The 26090-nt window shown below is 33.4% G+C and overlaps 2 protein-coding genes across 10 annotated transcripts in view; one reads left to right on the top strand and one right to left on the bottom strand.

Annotated features, from left to right (window-relative positions):
* Positions 1-25600, bottom strand: part of LOC149569491 (uncharacterized) — a 47529-nt gene extending 21929 nt beyond the window's left edge. For 4 of the 9 annotated variants that reach the window (XR_016362756.1, XR_016362755.1, XR_016362754.1 and 1 more), the window contains exons 1-2: positions 25200-25600; positions 25023-25119 (exon numbers count right to left, since the gene is read on the bottom strand). Coding sequence is in view for 2 of the 9 variants with exons in the window: in XM_089822187.1 (XP_089678313.1) it covers positions 10552-10786; positions 25023-25108 (321 nt within the window). In the remaining 7 variants the exon portion in view is untranslated. Of the gene's footprint in view, positions 1-10065; positions 10902-25022; positions 25120-25199 lie in introns of those variants that run through there. The other 5 variants (XR_016362752.1, XM_089822188.1, XR_016362751.1 and 2 more) reach the window with 5 other exon arrangements.
* On the top strand, positions 7633-9801 carry LOC149569492 (toll/interleukin-1 receptor-like protein). The gene is made up of 2 exons (XM_089822186.1): positions 7633-8853; positions 9098-9801. The coding sequence occupies exons 1-2, from the start codon at positions 8135-8137 to the stop codon at positions 9162-9164; spliced, it is 786 nt and encodes a 261-aa protein (XP_089678312.1). The 5' UTR covers positions 7633-8134; the 3' UTR covers positions 9165-9801.
* Positions 25601-26090: the final 490 nt, after the last annotated feature.

Genomic DNA, 26090 nt, shown 5'->3' with positions numbered 1-26090 from the left:
AGGTAAAAATTATAAAGTTACATATTGAAATTACAAAGATATATAAAAATATATATTACTAGGTTACACTAGATCAGACAAGTAGTCAAATTCAATAGACGAATCCATCTCTACCATTTCCAGTACTTGTGGGGGACAATAGGTGTCAATTGGGTCCAAAACCCGTATATCCCATTTGTCCACCCATTCAATTGACTCACAATCATTCCAATTTTTCTTTGCACATGATGGATAATAGCATGTCATTTTTCATGTGTGGATACTCCACGAACCTACATCACAACTTCTAAAAGAGTGCAAATCACTAGATCCTATTAGTGTGCAACAATCCTCATATGGTGCAATGTTAGTATTATCTATCAACCAAAAAAATCTACAAATGGTAGACTCACCTTCCTTACCTGGACCCATTATAGCATTACACCACTTGACAATGGATTTCTAATCTATCAATATTGCTCCATCTTTGTAGTTTAGTTCTTTACGAGCTAAGGCTCTTTTGATGCATGTACCTGCACCATCACACTATACCTTTCCATAACCAAACTCTATGAAATTCTACATATATTGAATTCTACACAACCTATGCATCTTGCTCAACCAATAGAACATCTATGCATTCTTGAATTGAGATGCGCAATTGTATGACCAAATAATGTGTTAACGATATGTTATGCCCCTGTTAGCCAAATCTCTATAAAATAGTTGAAAACAACCATGTACAAACTCCGTAGAATGTGATCGATCATCACTGATATAAAAATGGTACTCCCTCAAAATCTTCCTGTCATCCTTTGTACTCGTAGGTGAATGCATGAATGTTGTGTGAACAAATATGGAAACCTATTGAGAAGTATAATAATCTTCTTGCACCTAATTTTGTGGTTGTAGTGTGTAGTGTTTTGTTAAATCTACAACTAAAATAATGGTATCCAGTGGAAACGTATTCTTGCACAACTTGAATTACAAATCCAGCCATCAAGCTCTATGTGTATGCCTTGAATACTCGTAAATAATTTTTTCACAAAAAATCTTCATGAACTCATACACTGGAATCTTTTCAATGACTAAATCACATCTTTACCCAGTTTTCCATCTTTAAGAGCATATGTCAGTATCTTAAATTTTCTGTAATCTACTATTTCATTTTCGATTGCATGTGTACTATCCATATGTTGACAAGTTGATAAAATTTGCAAAGAACCACAAAATAAACAAGTATCATCCAAGGATGATGTCTTGTAAAATTATTGGTCATCCCCTATTTCACATAAAATGTTGGATATGAATTCCCTTGAAGATCTTGGTGGCTCATTCAGGTCACAATCCTGCAAAACAAACTTAGAATGCAAAAATGTACATATATGCCTTAAAACATCAAAATGGTTAGAAAATTCAATATGTATCCTACAACAACAAGTTGTGCATGTGTGATTTATCTTCACATAAAAAGGTTTACCCATCTCAAAAAAATCGTTGACTTTTTCAAATTTGAGGACCAACAAATTTTACAAAAAATTGTGTCTGAGTTGAGTCCAAATTTTTTTTTGCATGTGGGTCATGGTTTTGGCTACCAATCCTCCTTCTTACAACATCTCTTTGATTAGGGGAAACAAGTGTGTTACTTTTTCAAAAACTTTCGATCAATGATTTCAAAGCTTCACTAATTTCTTTACCCTCTCATGGTAGTCTACCGCTAAATGTCCATAACTCATTTTGTTGGATCTCCCAATCTCTCATGCCTTAGCATGGCTCCCCTTAGAGTACCTCTACCAATTTTTAATTTTTTTCTTGTCTTTCTCATGAGTCGATCTTTCTTCATTTGGCTACTTACTATTGTCGATGTAAGTACTCGTCTTGTAATATTACTATCTTTGGTGCATGATTTAGAACCCACTTTGTCATAAGAACTCATTAGATTCTTTACAATATTTTTTTCATTTCAATCGTCCATCATTCTTAGCCCAAGAATCTTCATGATAGGCATAAATTTCAACTTCCTTGTCATTTCAACAAATAATTGGCTTTGGCCTGTAATATTTAATTCTTCAAAAAATAATCTCCACATACGATTAACTTTTCTTTGACAAGTACGCTTGCTAATCTTGTCAAGCATTGATTTCAAAGTGTTAGTATCAATATCAATCAAATATTTTGGTCTTCTAAAACAAATTCTAGAAGGTGTTATAATCTCTTCCATTCCCTCAACATTTTGAACATTAGCATAAGGTTGAGTGTATTGTGTACCTTGAACCGAAGATGATGTGCCTTGGCAATAAGATGCAAAAGATGGAATATCACCTACTTGATGTGTTGATGTTGTGTCTTCAACATGACATGATGGAGTGTGTACATTGTCGAATCTAAAAATTAGTGTCTCTTTATCATGACAGGATGATATGACTCCAACATTGGAAGATGGTGTAGCTTCACAATTCAATTGTCTTCTTGAGCGTAACAGTCTCATTCATTCTCTGTCTTTCCAATTCTTCCTCTTTGTTTCTTTGTATTGGTGGTTCTTGATCCTCTTCAAAAGTCAATTTTTCATTATTTCTTTGCAATTTTTTTTGTTCGCATAGAAGTTTTATTTTATCTCTTTTAATTGCCAAATCTCTCTCCCTATCTTCATTTTTTTGAGTTTTTGGTTTCTTCCTTGGCATGATGATGATTTGTACATGTCAAATTATTCAAACATCTGAATTACTTACAATGTGTAAATTAAAAATCATTCAAATACATATATAAATTACAATTATTTGAATGAATACACAATATATATCAAACAACTTGTCAAATTTCTAACCATTTCGAAATAACATTTCATTCAAACATACAAACTTCAATGATTTCACTATATATTAAACATGTCAAATTATAATCAAATTTGTATCTATATATCAACAAAAAATATTTTAAAAGGATTGCACTAACCTTTTCTATACAATGAATATTCAAAATGTCTTCAAATCATGTATACAATGATTGAATTTGGTGTTTACTAGCTTCCAAAAGTCTTCAAATAGTGTTTGCTATGTTGAAACCCATGTTTTCTATCAAAAAAATAGAATGCACAACATACCAAAAGTAGAGAATGGATGAAATGGGACCCAAACTTGCTTGTTGACCATTTTTGGGTGATTTGACATAGTGCATACACACTATAGCATGTATGCACTATAAAGAGCATACACACTATGTCAAAACACATCTCTCCTTATCCCACCATCCCCCATCCCCTACTCTCTCTCTCTCTCTCTCTCTCTCTCTCTCTCTCTCTCTCTCTCTCTCACTCTCCCTTTCCCACCGCCTACTCTCTCTCTCTCTCTCTCTCTCCCTCTCCCACTACCTACTCTCTTTCACCCTCTCTCCTCACCCATCCCCTACTCTCTAGATCTCTCACACACACTCCCATCCTGCCTCTCTCTCTCCCTCTCCCACTCCCTCTCCCACTGCCTACTATCTCTCTCTCTCTCTCTCTCTCAAGTTCTCTCTCCTTCTCTACTCTCTCTCTCCCACCCCGTACTCTCTCTCTCTCTCTCTCCCCCCCCAATCCCCAACTCTCTCTCACACTCTCTCCCATCCCCTACTCTCTTTCACACTCTCTCCCATATTTTCACTCTATCTTACCCATCCCATACTCTCTCTCTGCCACCCCCTACTCTCTCACACTCTCATACTCTCTCCCATCCCCTACTCTCTCTCTTTCACAAACACACACACACACACACTTATCTCCCCTCTCTCTTCTCTCCCATCCCCTACTCTCTAGATCTATCACACACACTCCCATCCCCCTATCTCTCTCCCTCTCCCTCTCCCTCTCCCACCACCTACTATCTCTCTCTCTCAAGTTCTCTCTCCCTTATTCTCACTCTCTCTCTCATCCCTTATTCTCACTCTCTCTCCCCCATCCCCTACTCTCTCTCACACTCTCTCACATCCCCTACTCTCACTCTCACTCTCCCATCCTATACGAGCTCTCTCTGCCACTGCCTACTCTCTCTCTCACTCTCACACTCTCTCACATCCCCTACTCTCTCTCTCTTACACACATTCCCATTCCCCCCTCTCTCTCTCCCTCTCCCATTCCCTCTCGCACTACCTACTCTCTCTCCCCCACTCGCTACTCTCTCTTTCACAGACACACTTACTCCCATCCCCCCCTCTCTCTCTCCTCTCCCATCCCCTAATCTCTAGATTTGTCACACACACTCCCATCCCCCTTCTCTCTCTCCCTCTCCCACTCCCTCTCTCATTGCCTACTATCTCTCTCTCTAAAGTACTCTCTCTCCCTCTCTATTTTCTCTCTGCCACCCCCTACTCTCTCTCACACTCTCACACTCTCTCCCATCCCCTACTCTATCTCTCTTCCACGCATTCCCATTCCCCCTCTCTCTCTCTCTCCCACTCCCTCTCCCATTGCCTACTCTCTCCCATCCCTTGCTTTGCCTCTCTTACACATACTCCCATTCCCCCCCTCTCTCCCTCCCACTCCCTCTCCCATCACCTATTGTCTCTCTCTCTCACTCTCTCCCTCTCTACTTTCTCTCTCTCCCATCCCCTACTCTTACTCTCTCTTTTCCACCCCTACTCTCTCTCACACTCTCACACTCTCTCCCATCCCCTACTCTCTCTCTTACACACTCCCATCCCCCCCTCCCATAACCTACTCTCTCTCTCTCTCCCCTCTCCCATCTCCTACACTTTCTCTCTTTCACACACACCACACACTCCCATCCCCCCTCTCTCTCTCCTCTCTCATCCCCTACTCTCTAGATCTCTCACACACACTCCCATCCCCTCCTCTCTCTCCCTCTCCCACTCCCTCTTCCACTGCCTACTGTCTATCTCTCACTGTCTCCCTCTCTACTCTCTCTCCCTCATCCCCTGCTCTCTCTCTCTCTCTCTCTCTCTCTCTCTCTCTTTCTCCCCTCTCCCATGCCCTACTTTCTCTCTCTGCCACCCCTACTCTCTCTCACACTCTCACACTCTCTCCCATGCCCTACTCTCTCACACACGCACTCCCATCCTTCTCTCTCTCTCTCTCTCTCTCTCTCTCTCTCTCTCTCTCTCTCTCTCTCTCTCTCTCTCTCTCTCCCTCTCACTCCCTTTCCCACTACCTAATCTCTCTCTACCATCCCCTACTCTCAATCTCTCTCCGCCATCATGTACTCTCTTTGCCACCCCTACTCACTCTCTCACACTTCCTCTCTCTCCCATTCCCTACTCTCAATCTCTCTCCCCCATCCCATACTCTCTCTTTTCCACCCCTACTCTCTCTAACACTTCCTCTCTCTTCCATCTATACTCTCTTTGCCACCCCTACTCTCTCTCACTTCCTCTCTCTCCCATCCCCTACTCTCTCTCTCTCTCTCTCTCTCTCTCTCTCTCTCTCTCTCACACACACACACACACACACACACACACACACACACACAACCATCCCCCCCTCTCTCTCTCACCCTTGCTTTGCATCTCTTCTTCCTTCTCTATGCACTATTTAGGTCTCAATAGTGTGTGTGCACTATAGCTCGCACACGCTATTGAGACCCAAATTCAAAAGCTTTAAATAGCACGTGCATGCTATAGCGCGCATGCACTATTCAAAGTTTTGCATTAAAACCAAGCCTAAGGCTTGGTTTTTCCTTGGAGATCCAACCCAAAGGTTTGAAGTTTATAAACAAGTCTGAGACGTGTTTTGCTACAAACATACAAAAAATGATTGATTTTTCTTGTGTGCTCTCCTTCAAGATTCCTCGTGGTTGGGCATCGATAAGATCAGGTTACATGACATTGTAGGTCTTTGTGTTAGCTATATAACCATATAATTTATTTTTAATTTGAACTATTTCAAGCCTGTCATCTATAATTTCTTTTGAATGTATGTCCATTTTTTGTCAAAAACCACCACGTACTAATTGGGCTATAGATTTTAGCTCGTTCATCAAATTTTGTAACAACTTAATTTTTTGTAAACTAGACTCCATTCTACACACTTTGAAAAAATTATTTGATTTTAGATTAGTTTTCAATTATTTCTAGGGAGAGCACATAGATATTTCATGTTTTTGGAATGTGTCTAGTTAAAAAATTCATAATAAAAAATACACATTATAAAATTACTTGAAAAATCTAGGATAAACTACATAGTGTTAAGTAATGTTTGACCAGAGCAATTAAAGAATCTCAAAAAAAAAGTTAAAATTTTAGGGGGGCCACACTTTGTATTGTGTTATGTTTTTTTTGAATAAACAGTGCCACTTTCTATGGCCCCCTTTTTTGAGGACCTAAAACTAAACCATTTTGAAAAAAAAATAGTAGTTTAGAAACTAGATTCAAAGGACTACGACTTTTGTTTTTGTGATATCTTAAAATTTTGAGTTTAACTATCTTCAAATTCTTGTTGAAGTCCAAAAATTGTTGATTTCAGGAAAAAGGTGTCCACTTATAGCCCCCTTTTGGCACCACAACTTGGTGCACTTACCCCCATAGTTTTCCCTCTTACCAAGGGTTTTTGTGTGATCAAATACTTGTGTTATGTGTTATGATCTTATGGTTTCATGCAACATTAGATTAGATTAGCTTTTTCATTTACAATTATTGAGGTTAATGTTACATATTTACTAAGTTGCAAAATGGGACAAGGGTATTACAGAATTACGTTGTGAGTTAAAGTTTTAGAGGATGTTGATTCAACTCCTCCCCCTCACCTTCCCCACTCTCAACATCCTACTTTTCCATAATAACCAAACACACTTATGCCCAACAATTATGAATCTAGAGAGAAGTTGATTGTAGATACAATTTAAACTCTAGCATGAGTAAATAACAATGCATTATTTTAGTTTCAATAACATAGGTGATTACAACATTTGATTGCTAGCATCTTCCCATGCATAAGAACAAGTCATGAAAACTTACCAAGAGGTCTTAGATAGTAAACTTGCATATGTCTATGTTAATCAAAATCAAAACTAGCATCTTTGTTAAATGTCTTCGTTATTCTATGCTAGTCTAACTAGATGTTTCTGTGTAATGTTGAAAATCGAAGCTTAAACATACATAATTTTTGAACCACAAACAGTCAATTCATAGACATTGGAGTCAAATCAAAGGTAGAGGGGTATGAGAGATACCAAGTCTAATGTTTAGAATTGTATAAGCATGAGAGGAATGAAGTTTTGTACAAATATGAAATTCAAGCCCAAAGAGTAAAATTACAAACCTAGGGGCAAATCAAAATAATTAAAAATTAAGAATAAAGGTAGATGTAAGAAAACCTAATTGAGGTATAAATAATAGACAACACTATTAGACACAAGATATCAAAATAACTAAATGTGTTTAAGAAAAAAAAAAAAGTTATTTCATAGTGTAGTAAAATAATTGAATATCCATTTCCACAAAATGTGTTGATAAATTACATATGGAAATTATTGAGGACATAACTATTCCTTTTCACATCTAATAAAACTTTTGCAACTAATTTCCATAAAATATGGTGGTGTACATTACTAATTGAAGGTATACAATCTATTTAAATTTTGCTTACAAACAATGTTTTGATCACTCATTTCCACAAAATATGTTAATATAAATTACTACTTGAGAGAAATAACATAAATAGGAGTAATAATGATGCTCAAACAATTTAATTTAACTTTTAAAAAAAAATGTGTTAGCTAATTGTAATTGTAATTGTAAGTGTGTTAACATATGCGTTAGCTAATTGTAATTGTTTGCAAATTACTAAAACATATTAATACAATTAGCTAACTTATATGTTAACACACTATTTTTTATTAGTAACATATTTTTCATTTAGGTACAAATATGTTGGTGCATAGAGAGTGTCCCTTCGCCTCCCTCTCCCGGTGCAAGATAAGGTGGCCCAATACGAAGCTCTATCCACGGTGGACTGACCCTACCTATCATAGAACACACTGCAGAGTAACACTACGGATTTCATCAATTCAGCTTGCGTTCTTTCAACGCCATTATCAGATTTGAAAGTCCAATTCAACCTGCGTTGCCTCAACGCGAAGTTGTGTGGCATGCGTTTTCTTAATTATAAATAAGGAATATAACTCATACACAAATCCAATGTGCCCTGCCTTTCTCTTATCTTGCTGCCATGGAAACACTGACTCCTCTGTGCATTCTTCAAGTGATTTCAACTGTGCGTTGCCCCTTTCCCTCCCCGTCTCTCTATTCTTACACTAGTCCCAAATGCGCTTTGCCCTTGCCTGTTTGTGTTGCGACCGTTCAAGATAGCCATGTTTCAGTGCATTCTCATAGCAATCCCAAATGTCCGCTGTCCTCCTCTGTTTCTGTAACCACCATTCAAAATACCCAGGGCTGTGTGTTTGCTTTCAAGAATTCCAAATGTGTTATATTCCGCTCTCCATTGATGAAAAGATATGATGTTTTTCTGAACCATCGTGGGCCAGATGTGAAGGAGAGTGTGGCCAGCCTCATCTTTCACAATCTTCACAAGAAGGGATTCAAAGTGTTTCTTGACAAGAACTCAATTAAAGTTGGAGAATACATACCTGGAGCAATAGAAGAAGCTATTTACTCGTCGAATGTGCATCTTGTCATCTTTTCTGCTAATTATGCAGAGTCGGTTTGGTGCTTGAAGGAGCTTGAGATGATACTGAAAACAGGGGCTCCCATAATACCATTATTTTATGGGGTTCAGCCTTCAGAGCTTCGAATGAAAGATGAGAAGAGTGTGTATTCTCGAGCCTTCCAAAAGCATAAACATACTGGAAATTTTGCGCCACATGTTCTTCAGGAATGGAAGAAGGCGCTTCATCAAGTTTCATACATTAAGGGCCATATTTTTACAGGGTAATTCTTTGTTTTTGGGTTTTGTTTGTTCGTTTGTTTTGGGTTGTGTTTGTTTCAGTCAATGGGACTGAAAATATAAGAATTAGGGTCAAGCAGAAAATGTATAAATCTACTTGCAATTAATTTGAAAAACATAAATGTAGTTACTGATAGCCAGAATAATGTATTTTAAACTTGAATCTTATTAATTTTTAAAATGAATTGTAAACTAGTTTGAAAAGGAAATTTCTTGTGTATATTGCAGAGATCAAGGAGAATTGTTGGAGCGAATTGCAAGCAACGTAGCAGAGCTTATTTCCGACATGAAATGAAATTGTCTTTAGAAAATCAGGCTTATGATTATTCTTAACTAATGTTGTGGGTAGAATGTGTCCTCATATCATATCTTCAGTTTCTGTTTTCTATATACAAGGGTCACCATACTAATAACCTTATGGAAGCCCTAACTATCGTGGTTGCAGTAGAACAGTGTTGTCAACGTGGCTGAAAAAGAATCATCTGTGAGACTGACTCGCAGGTGGTTGTGAACTTATTGCATAATAGGAACCTTGTGCATGTGGATTGGCATTTGGGTCTGGTTATTTAGCAGATCATTCAGTTATGCAATTCTCTGGATTCTATGTCTTTTATGCATATCCCTCGTGAGTGGAACGGTGTGGCTGATTGTCTGGCTAAATGGGACTCGGAGCAGGGGCCGGCTTGGAATATTCTTGATCATAGGATGCTTCCCCTTGATTTATCTTAGATGCTGGTTCAACTTGTGGACCAGGGTAAAGCTATGTAGTTCTCTTTGTTTTTTGTGTTGTTCAGCTCTCTTTGATATTCAATAAAATTTTTACCCATCTTTTAGTTGTTAACTAGTGTTGTGGGTTGTTTTGAAGCCTTAGTAATATATTCTTGGGTACAATATCTTTACTGATATATACTTTTATAATGTCTCTGATAAAATTTTGGGGTCTTATTAGTTCCTCCCGGTGAGCACAATACTTATGTTGTTAATCTTTTTAACTGTTCAATCATAGTTTTGAATTTTTTTTCAACATGCCAAGTTTCTTGTAGTTTTAAAATTTATATATATTTAATTAATTCAACTGAAATAGTTTTTGTGTCTTTTGATTTGTTAAGAAGAATAAAAGGAAAAAAATCAAATTTATTTACTTTTATTCTATACAAATTAATAAATTTTAATCTTGACACATTTAGTCCATGAAATCTCAAAAATCTTTGCATTTTATAAAAGTTTTTGTTAATCACTTGTACAACTGGATTGGTGTTGCTGCCGGTAACCCCTTTTATGCAACAAACATGAACTTTGCAATAAATAGGGCAAGGTCCAGTAATAAACAAGGCAGAAACAGAGGAAGTGGGTTTTCAACTGGTAAGTGAATGTTCCTTTGGTATTAGGAACAGAGGAAATTTGCAGCATGCTTCTATTCTATTCCACCATGGGCTTTGTAGTTTCTGAGCAGTACCCTTCCATATCAGAGAACCAGAGACCAACCATAGGTCACTCCCCTGCCTACTCCTTTAGCAAACCCACTTTTGTGGCCCAATTTAAGACCTGCCCCAAGAGAGCTTCTAAATTGTATGCAAATTCAAGGCAATTAGAATTGTTTGATCTCAGATGCCCTAGACTCATCATATTCTGAAAATTTACCGTAGTTGTCCTAATCTGCCACACGAAAAAATCAATTCCCTTCAACTCACAACAGCACTACTGTACAACCTCCTATTAAAGTATACTTTGTTTGGAGCATTTGCTGCCTCAAGACAACCACGATTCACACATTTTACAGCCGTTGCATTCTGTAAATGATCCCACATGTCAATTTCTTTTAGCTTAGTAGCGATTACAGATTCATAAAAATCCACTTTCAAATTGCAACTCGATATTGATACCATGTAGCAGAGCTCCCATTTTGGTACTTGAACTCTGAGGATAATGCCAATTGTCAAATGGATTGTACTGAAACACACATTTTCCAACTGCCATGTAGACGATGTGTTTAAAAACTCGGAATGATTTTTGGGAACATAAGGTTTAACTTCTGATATGAGTCAAATGAGAAAAATTGATCACAACATAAATAAATTACTTTCCAAAGCTTTAATAAATTGGTAGTATATTGATAAAGAGCTTTTTGAAAAGTATTGAATACAACAACAAGACATGTAAGATTAGTATGATTGTACTAAGTACATAAATATGAATGCATACGAATGCACAATGACCTAATGAATATTAACATTAAACAAAAAATTATATATATATATATATATATATATATATATATATCCTTATGAATACAAAAAGGCACACACACACAAATCTATGTATATCTGTTTGTATATATGTATATATGTATCATGTATGTATATATGTATATATGTGTATATATATACATACATATATCTATGTATGTATATATATTTATATATGTGTATATATATATGTATATGTATCTGTATATGTGTATACATATATACATATATCTATCTGTGTGTGTGTGTGCGTGTGCACGTGCTCATATATCTATGAATGCATATATATACATATATGTATCGAGAGAGAGAGAGAGAGAGGGTGGGGGCAAAATAATAAGCATACATGTGTATTAATGACAAAAATTGTAGAAAAATGTTAGCCTTAATTGAACTGTAACCTTAATTGAATTATAACCTTAACTATATCCTAACCTTAACCTTAACTAAAACCTAAACAAATTATATCATTACACACATTATTTTAAACTAAATTATATTTTAATTGTAACCATGAATACAATATTTCTCTTGTAACTATGATAGAAACCCAATCCTAATTGAACTCGATCCTAACCTTACTTGAATCTTTACACTAAACTTATAGATTAGGATAATTGTAAAGGTTTGGTTATAGTTAAAATTATGGTCAACTTTAGGTCATACTTAATATTTAGTGTTAGGGTTTTAAGGTTTGGATTAGGTTGTGTGTATGAGTTAGGGATAGGATTATTATTAGACTATTGTTTGCACTATAGCTTTTGAGGTTTTAATCATTATTTTAGGCTAAGGGTTAGTATTATGATTAGGTTTTAGTTTTAAATATATTTCTACTCAGAACCCTAATGTTAATAGTACTACTAACCCTAACCTTAAACCAAGTACTTGATTATAATTATAATTATAGTCCAAAATCTAACACTTACCATAAAATTATTCCTATCTAAATCTCTAACCATGACCTTTACCATAACTATTAGTCTAAGCCAACTCATAACTTAACTATAATTATCATTCTACACCAAAAAAACCTAATTGCAACCTTGAGCAAAAACATATGCTTAATTTGAATTTACCCCTTTTATATTATTTCTAATTATAATATTAACCCTTATCCTAATCATTACCTAATAATAAACATAAAGATATTCACTTCTATAACTGAAAATCTAGTTCTAATCCTAAGAGAAACAATAACCCTAAGGTTAACCTTGACCACATCTCTAGTTCTAAGCATGTTGCAAATTTGCTAATCACAATCCACACCCTTGATCCTAAGCATTACGCTAACCTGATATCTCAAGTGTAATTATCATTCTAACATTAGAAAAAACTCAACTACAATCTTGAGAAAGGAACTATGATACTTTTTATTCTATCCCTCTAATACTATTTCTAACTATAATATTAACCTTTATCCTAAGGTTTACCTAAAAATGAACATAAAGATACTCCTAATCCTAAGAGTAACAATAAACCTAATGTTAACCTTTACCCTAGTTTTAGCCTTGAGCATGATGTAAATGCTAAACACAATCTTAATCTTTGATCTTGAGCATAACTCTAACTTGATCTTAACCATAAACCTAATACTAATGCTAATCATGTTGTAAACCCCAACCCTAGGCACAATTCTAATCATAACCATAACTCTAAACCTTGACCCTATCCATAATCCTCCCTCTAGTCCAAACCATAACCCAAATTGACACCATAACCATATCTAAGTTTGGTATTTAGTTTATAAATTGTCCAATTTATATATAACACTACTTAATTTTAAATTGTAAGGTAGCTTGGGTATATGTATTTTTTTCTTACAATTCATTTAGTCAAGGTTATTCTATTTTCCTTTTTACATGTAAATCAATTCAACTTTCAAAATTACATTACATTCTATTTTTTAAATTTAAATTAGTCTATAACCCCATGTTCCTATGGGGCTTCTTAACTCCAATTTGTGCTTAATTTTAAGTACCTATGGTGTTCCCATGAACATTTTAAATGACAAGAAAAGGATAAAATAGAATCTTCTCCTATTTTAGTGGAGCAACCATTGCTTATAAAATGAAAATAAAAATTGAAAATAAGGGTGGGCTAGAAATAAGCAGCCATTACTTATTGAAAAAAAACAAGATGTGGCTACACAATTTGTTTTCCATCCATTTTTTTGTCTCCATTTTTTTTCTCTAAATCACTTTGGCTAGTAGCTATTGTTTTCCCTCCATTGTCTCCACAAGATGATCTAATTTTGACAACTTGGGCTGACAATTTTCTAGAGAGGTTGACAATTTTTTGGTTAGAAATTGTAAAAACTATGAGCAACGCTCCCACATATAAGCCTATCAACTTAATCATAATTTTTTTGGTAATTATTTAAAAGTTTTATTGGTTGTTCTTAAGCTATTTATTAAAATAATATTTTCTATATTACCGATTAAATCATATTAGGCAATTATCATTAAAATAAATAATAAAACATTAACAAATGTAAATATAAATTTCACTAATATTATATTTTTATTTTTATTTTTGAATATGTTACATTTTTTGAAAATTTAAAATTAAAACTTAAAATTATTTATTTATTGAAATCAATTTCTAATAGATTTTACTTATTTATATGTACTATAATATATTAGTTTTTATCTATTATTAGCTCATACTTAATAATTTAATAAGAAAACATAAAATGTAGACAATAAACAATATTTTCTCTTTAGAAAAATAAATTTTCATCAAAGATTTCAATCCAGTAATGTTCTTGATTATTACATTAAATTCCATTGTTTACAAACATCTACAAAAAGTTCAAAATAAAATTATGTAATTTATTTATCAAAATATTTATTCATTTCTATATTAAAATATTAAATGATTTTAATTTCAGTCTATTTCTATACTTAATAGATATGATGAACAAATCTGACATGTTTCCATTTTCCTTATTGATTTAAAATCTACAGTGACATATGATCATTGATGCATTTCTTATTCTTTTTCATATGTTTGAATTTATGTTATGTTGTAATGAACTTAAATTACTATCTATAATTTATTCATTATGGTCCTGTTTTGAGTTTAAACCTATGTTATATTTTAATGAGATTATGTTATAAATTATAGCTTGGGTTGGTTTACTAGTAGACAACTTGTGTTCTTAAAATAAATGTTACAAATTCAAATCTCATAAAAAGTAAGATATGTATACCTTATTTGTAGTCAAATTTTATATTTACTTAAATGTTCCCCCCTCCCATTACTTGATAATTGATAATTTGGGGCATTGAATGCCCATGTATTTGGGTCTAACAATGTGTTGTAAAGTGGAAACTATAATTAAGAAGTCTATTGCATTGAATGCAATTTTCCTTGAAGCTGTCCTAATAGGATCTTGTATTAGGGCCCATTTGGTAGCAGGAATTAGACTAGAATAGACATTTGTAAATTCTTAATTAAATGGATTGTAGTAAAACACACATTTCCCAACTGCCATGTAGAGGATGTGTTTAAGAACTTGGAATGATTTTGGTAAAACATAAGGTTTAACTTCACCAAACACCACATGGAAGATATATTTTCTCTCAAGTTGTTTCTCCATAATTTTCCAGAGATTTGTAGTAAATTTCAATGTTAAATAGGATTGGGACTTGGTATTTTAATGTATAATGTATAATGTATGATGACATTATTGTTGGAATTCTTTAGAATAACTAAGAGGGGGGTGAATTAGTTATCCAAGGTTCAGATGTACAAATAAAACTTTTCATAGATTAGTGAACCCATATCAATAAAACATATTCATGCATGCATCCATTAGATCATACAATCACTTGAACTTGTAGACCCGTTCTAGGTCAAAATAATTTTGCAAAAATGTAAACATGAAACATAACATATTTGATAACAAATTTGACACTAGAATTTTATGTGGAAACCCAATTTGGGAAAAGTCACCAGTAACATGCTACTCATTCTCACTCTTTTGAATTGATGCCCTGTGAAAAGCCAACCCTGTTAAAGGTTACAAGACACACTATTAAATGTGATATGGTTCAATCACCTTGTTAGGAGTGAGCCTTGTCAGAGGACTTTAGTTCATTCACTTGGAATGTCACCTAGTTAAAGGATTTACAAATGACTGTTAGGTCAACCTTAATCCAAAGGATTTACCCTAGACTGGTACAATTATTAGAAAGTAACAGTAACACTTGATTTGATAAAAAATTACAACTCACTTACATATTACAGATCTTTGTTTCAATCATCCATTCTGCTTGGCTTTCACACACTTCAACTCTGATAGCTTGTTCACCTTCAAGCATTTATACTCTTAAGCCTTCTTGCTTTTCTTGCCAATAACAAACTCTTATATTCCATCTCTAAATGAAGCAATACCTTAGACCTCTTGTCTAGCTTAGGTTCTTGAACATTGACCAACCTTACTTCTGACCAACCATCTCTATAAATAGAAAATTAAGATCATTTTTTGTTCATCCTCTATCGTCCATTTTAGGGTTAGGTAGGATTAGGTAGGAATCAATGAATCTACCCATCTTTTCATTTTAGTCCCTTCTAAAAATTTCTTCTTCAATCCTATTAGAATTTGCCTCAAAATGATTTAGCATGAATTCTCTGCCACCAACTCATCATAGTTATCGTCCACACACTTCACAAAATTCAAGGAAAAAAAATAGTTTTCTAAGATTCATCAAATCCATGATTTAACATTAATACTCACACTCAACATTAATATGTTGTCACTTAGCTTCCAAACTATTCTTCGACTCATCTTCAACTAGATCACTTGGCAAACACTAAATTTTATTGGTACTCGACATCAACTAAGCTTTACTTAGGTTATACTGTATCACTCAACATATACTAAACGTTCACTTTACTTGGCTCCAATTGATTTTCTATTTGGCTTGCACTAAATTTTCTCAGTACTTGTCATACACTTGATCAAGCTTGGCAGACTAAATTCTTCTCACTTGTTCTTCTAGACTTAGTCAATGTATCCAACCTTTATAACATTAAGTAGATAATCAATGCACTATAACATCACTATCTTAACTAATCTTTGTACTCCTTTTTCATATCATAACTCAACCTTTTCTTTAGGTTCTTTTGTTATCTCTTTTGATCAAAACATCCTCATTAATCAAACAAATGCTAGTAATCAAATCAACTTAAGCAATTGTCTTACCAACAAATAGTAGGTTTGACATCTATGTAAAAATAATGATTGAAACACATTTTCATACTTGTATCAATCCGTTTTCAACAATCTCCCTCTTTGTCATTTATGGAAAACTAGTACCAACAACAATACCAAAAAAAATAAAATTATGTGTTGAAATCTCTCCCTCTATCAGCAACTTTGATATTTTGCATAGGCTACAAAATTTTGTTGTGATCAAAAGATAGTCAATTCATACTTATGACTCCCTCTTGATCACTTCCTCTAATATTCTGTTATCTGTCTCTGTCTATAATGTTCTTATATCCCTCTCAACACTATCTCCCTCTTACTAGGTAGATGTATGTCTTCTAATGATTTCTCCCTCCATAGTAGATCATCAGGTACACTATCTCCCTCTAAGTAGATATTCCATGTTTCTTTCTTTGATTGGTAGTACACTTTCTCTCTTTCTTTTCATAACTCTACTTCTCCCTCTTTAACAATAATACCAAAGACTTGTCATCTTAATATGTAGATGTAAACATTTCTAGTTTCTCCCTCTATCACCTAGCTTGTGACTGATTTGCAACTCCAATTCCTTGATTAATTTAGGAAGCTCCTAAAGTACGACTGCATCAATCTATAACATATGTCAATAATCTTAGTTGATGTAGGGAACTTCTTATGATTCTTACATAGCCTTGAATAAGGGTATTACCCCTAGTTTATCTCCTAGATACTTGTGAGCATCCTAGGTAATGCTTTTGTGAAGATATTGTCTATCTATTCTTTTGTATTCACATATTTCATCTTCACCTCTTTGTCTTGAACTAACTCTCTCAAGTAATGATACTTGATTGCAATGTTCTTAGTCTTTGTATGTATCACAAGGTTCTTTGATATATTTATAGTAATTGTATTATCACAATAAAGTATCACAGGTTTAGTGATTTCCTCCTTCATACCTTTTAGTAGTTGTTTGATCAGTACGATGTTTATAAAATTTACTACAAAAACATATTTAGCTTCAATAGTATATTGAGATATGCAATTTTGTTTCTTGCTAGTCCATATAACCAACCTTTTTCCTAAGAAAAATTCTCCTCCAATAGTGTTCTTTCTGTCATCAATATCTCTAGCCCAATCAACATCAACATAGGCTCTCAACTCGAACTTCTCATTTTTCTTGTAGTATAGACCATGGTCTTTTGTTCCTTCCAGATATCTCATTATTCTCTTAACAAGCATCAAATGATTCTCTCTGGAATTACCAGAGAATCTTGAAACTATCCCAATAGATAATGCAATATTAGATCTTCTATGTACTACATATTGCAATCTATCAATCAGAGACCTGTATAATGTTCGATTCACCTTAGTTGAATCATCATTGTTTGACAATTTGTGTCCTATCACAATAGGCCTACTTACTGGCTTGGAATCTTCCAATCCAAAAGTTTTTAGTATCTCCATTACATACTTAGACTGAGTGATGTATATACCGTATTTCATCTAATGTACTTGCAAACCTACAAAGAACTTGATCTCTCCAAACATAAAAATCTCAAATTCTTTCTTCATTTCATTTGCAAAGGCTTTATATAAAGTATCTTGACCTTCAAATATGATATCATCAACAAAAATTTTAGATAGTAAAATACCTTTTTTCTTTTTCTATCTTCAAGTACAGATTGTTGTTATTATCAGTCCTCTCAAATCCAATCTTCAAAGATAATTGTGAAGCCTTTCACACCATGCTCTTGGTGCTTGATTCCAACCATATAAAGCTTTGTGTAGTCTACATATCATGTTTTTATTGTTAGCATCAATAAATCCTTCTAATTTTTCTATATAGACCTTTTCTACCAATATGCCATTTAGAAATGTAGAGTTAGCATCCATTTGATAAACTTTGAAACCTTTGTATGTAGAGTAAGCAAGAAAAGTTCTGACTCCTTCCAATCTTGCAACATGGGAAAATTTTTCTCCATAGTCTATCCCTTCTTCTTGTACATACCCCTTTCAAACTAATCTTGACTTATTCCTTGTGACTTTACCATTTTCATCTAACTTGTTTCTATACACCCACTTGGTGCCAATCACATTTCTATCTTTTGGTTTAGGAACTAGAGCACATGTCTTGTTTTATTATTATCTGTTCAATCTCTTCTTTCATGGTTTTACTCTAGTCCACATCTTCTAAGGCATCTTTCACTATTTTAGGTTCATGCATGCTAAGAAAACATGTATCACTTCTTAGCTTGTTTCTTGTCATTGGTCTTGCATCTTTATCTCCAATAATTTGTGTAGTAGGGTGATGTCTTTTGACATACTTTGGCAATCTTGGATCTACCCTATTTTCCTCATTAGCTTTGTCAACTTCTGAATTACTATGTACTTCTCTATCAGGTAATTCAACATCTCTTTCATGTACACTAATCTCAGAATTAGAATGTGCCTCAACTTCATTCTGCAACTTGACACCTAACTGTAGCTTGGTTCTTGAATGTAACTCGACATTCATTCTATGTGACTCGAAAGTCACTGGAACTTGCTGTTGATTTACAACATCATCATCAATATACATACCTTCATAAAAGTATACAAGATATTTGTATTCCTTTGGTTCCTTCATAGGTTCATTCTCATGGACCTATGTATATTCATCAAATTTCACATTTGCACTTTCCACAACTTTGTTAGTGTTAGTATTTAAACACTTATAAGGTTTACTTCTTGTAGAATAGCCAAGGAATATACCTTCTTCATTTTTTGCATCTAATTTTCCATTCTTGAAGTCTTTGAGAATATAACACTTTCTTTGAAATACCTTAAAATATTTTACATTGGGTCAATATCCATACCATAGTTCAAAATGTGTTGAATGAGTACCTTTCTTGAGTTGCACATGGTTCAAGGTATAGACAACTATACTTACAACCTCTCTCAAGTATTTCAAAGAAACATTATTCTCCATCATGAGTGTCCTAGCACAATCCATTATAGATTTGTTCCTCCTTTCAGCAATTCCATTTTGTGGAGGGGTCCTGGGATTAGGGGTCTATCTTTTGATTCCTATTTCATTACAAAACATCTCAAACTCATTTGTTGTAAATTCTCCTCCTTTTTTAGATCTCAAACATTTTAGACTTTTACCTATTTCCTTCTCAACTCTTACTAAGTACCACTGAAACATTTGGAAAGCATCAGATTTCTATTTAAGAAACATAACTATTATCATTCTAGAATAATCGTCAACAAATAACATAATGTACTTATCATCTTTGTATCTTTTCACGTCAATTGGCCCATAGAGGTCAGTATGGATGATCTCCAAATTCCTTTAGAGGTGTGAGTCTTACTGTTAAAACAAGACTTTGTCATTTTGCCTAATAGACATTGTCTGCAAATGATATTGTCAAGTTTCTTCAACTTAGGAAAACCTATGACTTCTCATGTTACTGATACTAATCAAGTTATCAAATTAACATGACATAACCTCTTGTTCCATAACCACACATCATCAAATTCTACAACTAGACAAGTAGCACCATCCATGTCAAGGTAGAATAGATTACCTCTAGTTTGATAACATTTTCCAATTAGTTTTCCATAAGTATCATATGTCTTAACTATCTTGTTTTTCATGTCATCCCTCATAAAAATAGGGCTAGAATAATTATAGCATGTCATCCCTCATAAAAATAGATAGAAAAATAGCCCCATTCTTTTTTCGTAGTTCCTATCAGCCCCAAACCCCTGTTCAGGGCCCAACTCAGCCTTGAACCCTAATGAGGATAGATGGCAAGTGTAGAATACTTACTTGATCAGTTACCACAAGATAACAAGTAGTCCCAGAAATGCTTCTGAATTAAGGAAGTTAGATAGATGATAGATAAGTAGTTTTGAAGTTGAGGATTTTGCATAAAACTTGATGAGCATCCATAAGGATGCGATGAAGAACATCATATAGATTAATATTGAATACGAGGATAAGGCACATGAGAAAAGAAGATATAAGAAATTTTAGGTTGTGGATGAATCCATGGTTTATTTGAGCAAGGAGATATTTCTAGTAGGTACATACAACAAGTTGACAATGAAGAAGTTTGGACCATTCAAGATACTAAAGAAGCATGATTTAGGAAATGTCTATGAAGTAGAGGTACCCACTAAATTTAATATTTCACTAGTATTTAAAATTTTAGATTTTATATAGTATCATTAAGGCTCCATTAAAGATGGGCTCACAAAAGTGCAATTGAGTATCTTGACAATTAAAGGAGATTGAGGATATACTGGACAATCATGTTAGTAGAAGCACAATGAACACAAAAAATGAAGAATGTCTTGTCAAATAGAAATGAAGAGCAATAGGAGATTCATCATGGTTGAAAAGGAGGTTACCAATCTAGATTTTCCTCTAAACATATGAGACATGACAAGCTCACTTCTTAAATTAACCTAAGTGTCTGATGCAGGAGCATATTGGGCATAAGAGAAATCTTGTATCACCCAAAAATATTTATATTTTTCTTTGAATAAGGGTTATTTTAGTGCAGAGTTGTTATTTGTAGAAGCTTACTATATTAATTAAGTTGTTTATATGAGCTTAAACTATTTTAATTTCATAGGTGGAGGTTAATCTTACATATATGATCCCACTAGACAAGTTTCATTGCCATATATCTTATATATTGGTGAAGTTATTGCAGATTTTTTGTATAAAATTTTGTTATAAAAATTTCCAGCTCAATTTTGAAGGGTTTAGAGGATCCAAAACAAGGTCAAACCTCGACTGATGGATGCTTGCACCAGCAATCATTTTTAAACAGGAGTTGTCATTCCTAAAAATGGGTTATTAGAGTCAACTGGGTCAATGATTTGTAAGTTAGGGTCTCCAAAAGTTGGGCTACCTAACAATCCAAAAAATATAATTGTTTTGAGTTAATTCCATGTAATAAAGTAATATAATTTTAGTTTTGGTTAGCCTTAAGAGTTAGAGCTTGATTTCTAGAACGTTCTTGGGTGGTGGAAAATTACATCAGTCTAAATCCCACAAAAGATTTAGTGCTTCTATATTTACTTATTATCCCCCCATATAACACATTTTAGAATTTATACCCATACTGTCATCCTCAATTAGTTGGATAGTCTAGATAAACATTTTTATAACCCTTACATCTGTATTTTATGTAGCCATGACCACCAACTAGAAAAGTTTTTTGACCCAAATTATGAATCAATGATTAAAAAATATTTTCTAGGACACTATCAAGCTTCTATCTTTTCTCTTTACTCATTTGAAACTTCATGTTATAATATTTTTTGATAAAAATTATATCAAAAAACCTAATCAAGCTTCTCTCTATTATAGGGGATCATATCAAGACTTGCATGTAATAAATAAAAGTTAAATATAGAGTTTTCCAAATTTTAATGTAGTTCTTCTCCATAACAACATGCCACTATTTTCATGTGATAAAAAGTGTTAAATAAAACTCTAAACTAGTTATAGAGTTTCTTTCTATCACTTAAGTCTTTGTCCAATAGTATGATTTTTTTAGAGCTTAGGATGCTTCTCCAATGCAAGATAATGCAGTCAAGAGGCCCTTATAGAGTCACCTGTATTCATGAAGGATGCACCCACAATAGTGGGTTACACATTTTTGGAGTAATAAATTCCTTGAAAAAAGTGCGGATGCAAATTGTTAGTCAAGAGATTTCAATAGAAACCTTCCAAAACTTTCTATCAAAAGCACAAACTTCCAATAGAAAGTCTTGATTTCACTTAGTTTCAATAAAAAACTAATAAAAAAAGTACTTTCTATTGAAATTTCTATGTTACTTTCAATCAAAAGAAACTTGGCACTTCCAATAGAAAGTACATTTTTCATTTATGTGCATAGAAACTACCTAACTATTTTCTACCAAAAGTACCTAGGTACTTTCGAGATCATAAGTGTAACAACTTTATATGACACAATTATCACATATGAAAGAGGATATTTTGTCTATGACTAATAAAAAATATTCTAGTTGAAATTAATTTCTTTGTGAATTCTATAAATATTCTTCGGATTTTCTCGATAGTGATCTTTATTGTACTTTATTTGGAAACATATAATTATAAATCCTAAGGTAACATCATATATATTATGAAAGTATATTTTTCATAATTTATTTTGGAGATCTAGGTAATGTTTATAATTAATGACCAACCATTGTACCCTATTACTTTTATTTACGATTGTTGGTAAGGCTCTTGACCTCAAGCTACACCATATTTTTTGCTTGAGAACTTAGAGAAAGTTGAGTAAATTAAAAGCTTGATATATCCTTGATAGCATCAATTTCTATCTAGGAAGGAATGAAGTGGTTTATATAGCCTTGATATAAAGCCATCTTTGTTAAAGTGAAGTTTTGCAAATCTTATGATTACATAGAATGCCCTTTTATTCTTTCCATAATCTAAGCATCAAGATTTAACCTCATTTTATTTAAGTCCATTGAAATACTTTTTATGGATTTTTTTCATACAGCATCATTGATAGCCACAAATCATTCTCATTTGTAATTTACTATTCCATCAAACAAGGATGCCCTCTTTGTCATGTCATGTATGTTCATGCTAATGAAGCTAATCTTTGAGTTCAAGGTGTCTCACAAAACCTATTTGAATGAATCAATCTTTATAAAATTCATCTTGATATAACTTTAATAAATAATTTAGCTAATGATCCATTCCCCACTCTTTTCCACAATGTTGAAAATATCTAGATATAATCTTTGTTTCTTGTAGTTCAAGTATTTAGTAGCTTAAGGGTCAATGTTATAGGAAAAGAAATAATCTATACCTAGGTTGGCTTGATTCATTTAGTTTAAAGTAGATTGATTAGAGAGAATTCCTAAGGTTGCATAGCATTCATGTTGCCTTCTAGGATTCTTCATGTACAATACTTGGGTAAACTATTACTAATTATATAAGGGAAAAGACCCTATTGTAATGATCACTAAGCCATTATTTCTTGATTTTTTTTTCTCTAAAGTAATTGTTGTTATCTGTGTATACTATCGTTTTTATTACATGCCTTGTAAAGTATCTTGTCACAAGCTAAGAAATGTCACATAGGATTTCCTATGGAATTTGTTTGACCAAAGAAATTGATTTTGGATTAAGCATCCTATAAATCTATTTCCTCCCTCATAAGTTAAAGAGGATTGGGTCTTCAATGCTAGGCTTAAACTTAAGTTTGAAAAGGATTATTTAAGCCCATAAGGGCACTAGAGCTTGTAATATACTATCTCATCATCATATTTCTTGTGACATTCCATTTGGGTGTAAGCCTTTCAATGGTCTTGGTTTTCATAGTATTTTCATTATATTTGAGATTGGCTAAGCATAAAGGACCTTTTTGGTGAAGATTATTTGGAAATAATGGTAGCTTATTAAGCTATGATTACAAGGAATGACACTAGATTAAAAACTAGCATATCTATACAGTAATAGTATTTATAGTGTAGATAACACAGTTTCTAGATTCAATTGTGCAAGAGTTTTTTGCATAATGTTTCGAATCACACTCCATGATCCATCATCAAGATGAGAAGAGAGTTGAAAGAACGAAAGTATATATAGTGTTCTTCTTTGATCGTTTTCAGCATAAAAATCTAACTAAATTTCCTTAGATTCATGCTTTAAAATTTCATAATAGAAGTGCCCCATGTCTTTTCTTCATAACATCTAGAAATACTATCTTAAATCAAAGACAAATTGAAATACAAAATCACTAATTAGAACCATGAATCCTTTTATATTGTTGTCTCCACACACAAATACATGTGTGTCAAAATGGAATCAAATTTTAAACATTGGTGGAAAGATAATAAAAAGTATCTCTCAAACCATTACATAGCTATATTCTTTGTTGATGTTATGAGTTGATTTCACCATAAGCCTAATGAAATTGAAATTACTCAAATCCAAACAAGAATGACAATACCATTTTCAAACTATTACTGATTCATGCTTCTCTTATTTTCACTTAGTGCATCCCTTTATTAAGGCATTCTTATTAGCTCTAGATTCCTTCTTTCATGAGTTTCTAATCCATGTTAACCATTTTATGGATGTCAAGGAAAACTCAACCATCTCTTCTAATTATATTATAGATCTTGTGTTGTTTGACATTAGATTGATGATTTATTTATTTATTGATGGTTAATAGTTGAAGCTAAGATTAGTTATTATAATTAGTTAAGTTTGAGTAGGCTCGAACCCAAAACCTCCCATATGAGACGCTGACAAGTTATCATTGTTCTATAATAGCGATCCGAAACATTAATGCTTAAAAACTATTACACAATCAATCCTAGAAATATAAAATAAAATTATTCTATAAGCATTTGTCTGTTAAATTCATAATTTTTATAACATTAAACTTGAAACTTTTTTATTATATATATATATTTTAAAATGAGACCGAAATCTTTATTAAATGATATAACTTGCTTTCAAAAACTAAATCTATTTGATATTTAGAAATAAATGAAATTTACTTTCTCCCAAAAATATAATTAATGAAAGTTTTATGAATTTTACACTTTTCCAAAAATATGATTAATGAAAATTTTGTGTATAATCTAAAGCTATTATATCTCTAATGTGTTGAGGCAAATACAAATGCAAGATAATAAAATTGTACATAAGTAGCCCACTTACATGTTTTCCTTGGTCACTAGCGGAGCAGCTCCTTTGTATGATTGGTAGAGCGACAATGAATCCCCTCTTGAATAGGCGTCCACCATTTCTTCAAGGGCTTCAACAAAGCAATACAAAATCCTCATCTTTCTCAAATGCAATAAGTGGTAGAATTTGCTTGATATGATCATTTGTTACCTTCTCTTTATTCTTCTATACGTCTTCTCTGATATACTTCAAGGAAGTTCCTTGCAAGCCAAAATCCATGTACAGCCAAACACAAGAAGTAGAGAGTGAATGAATGCTCAAAAACCAATCAAACCCTAGGCAAATCTTAAGTGTAATTAAAGGAGCAAAGAGAGTGATTCATAACCTGAAGCTGCATAGATATCAAGGCCTTCCATTGCTCTTGCCCGGAGAAAGCCAACGCTCTTCTCAACATGTTCCTCAGTTTTCCTCATTCTGACATCTATTGCAGGAAGACCAATTAACGTTAATACAGATTTGAACTCTGCACCTAGAAGAAGAAGAAGCCATTTGATGCGTGTTGCTTTACTCTTCTCTCGGAATACTATCCTCTGCTTTTTAGGTGGTATACGTGCTCCACTTTACGTGATTCTTTCTTTTCTCTAAGGCAAGGAATAAATATCTTGTGGCCAACATTTCGAATCTCTTTTCCCCTTATTTGTTATTATTATTTTGTAGTGGTGGAAAGTACATTTATATTCCCTTGCTTTCATTTACTAGAGTTTCCGGTAAAGACCAAGAGACACCCTCTGAGAGGGGCATACTCCGGTATCCGAATACAAATGAGTACATAATTTGAGCAAATTGATTTCAGCTCATCCATAAGGCTTTGCCTAAAGAATGATGTGACTTACTAGTAATAAAATATCATTTGTAAATTGACCACCCTTAAACATCACACACTAAAGGAAGAAATAAAGTTTTGGAAAAATAAGCCAACTTTGACTATTTAATATTTTGAGCTTAGGAATTAATCCCTAGTGTGTGATGTTTAAGTCGTCTCCTGTATACCTACAAATTTATTTATATATTTTTAGGTCAAAAACAACCTCAACCCCCACA

Source organism: Cupressus sempervirens, chromosome 3 (genome assembly GCF_028749045.1).
Source record: "Cupressus sempervirens isolate cs-2001-9-10 chromosome 3, ASM2874904v1, whole genome shotgun sequence".
NCBI classification, from domain to species: domain Eukaryota; kingdom Viridiplantae; phylum Streptophyta; class Pinopsida; order Cupressales; family Cupressaceae; genus Cupressus; species Cupressus sempervirens.
The sequence above is the reverse complement of the archived record's forward strand: the minus strand, read 5'-3'. Positions and strand labels throughout refer to the sequence as shown.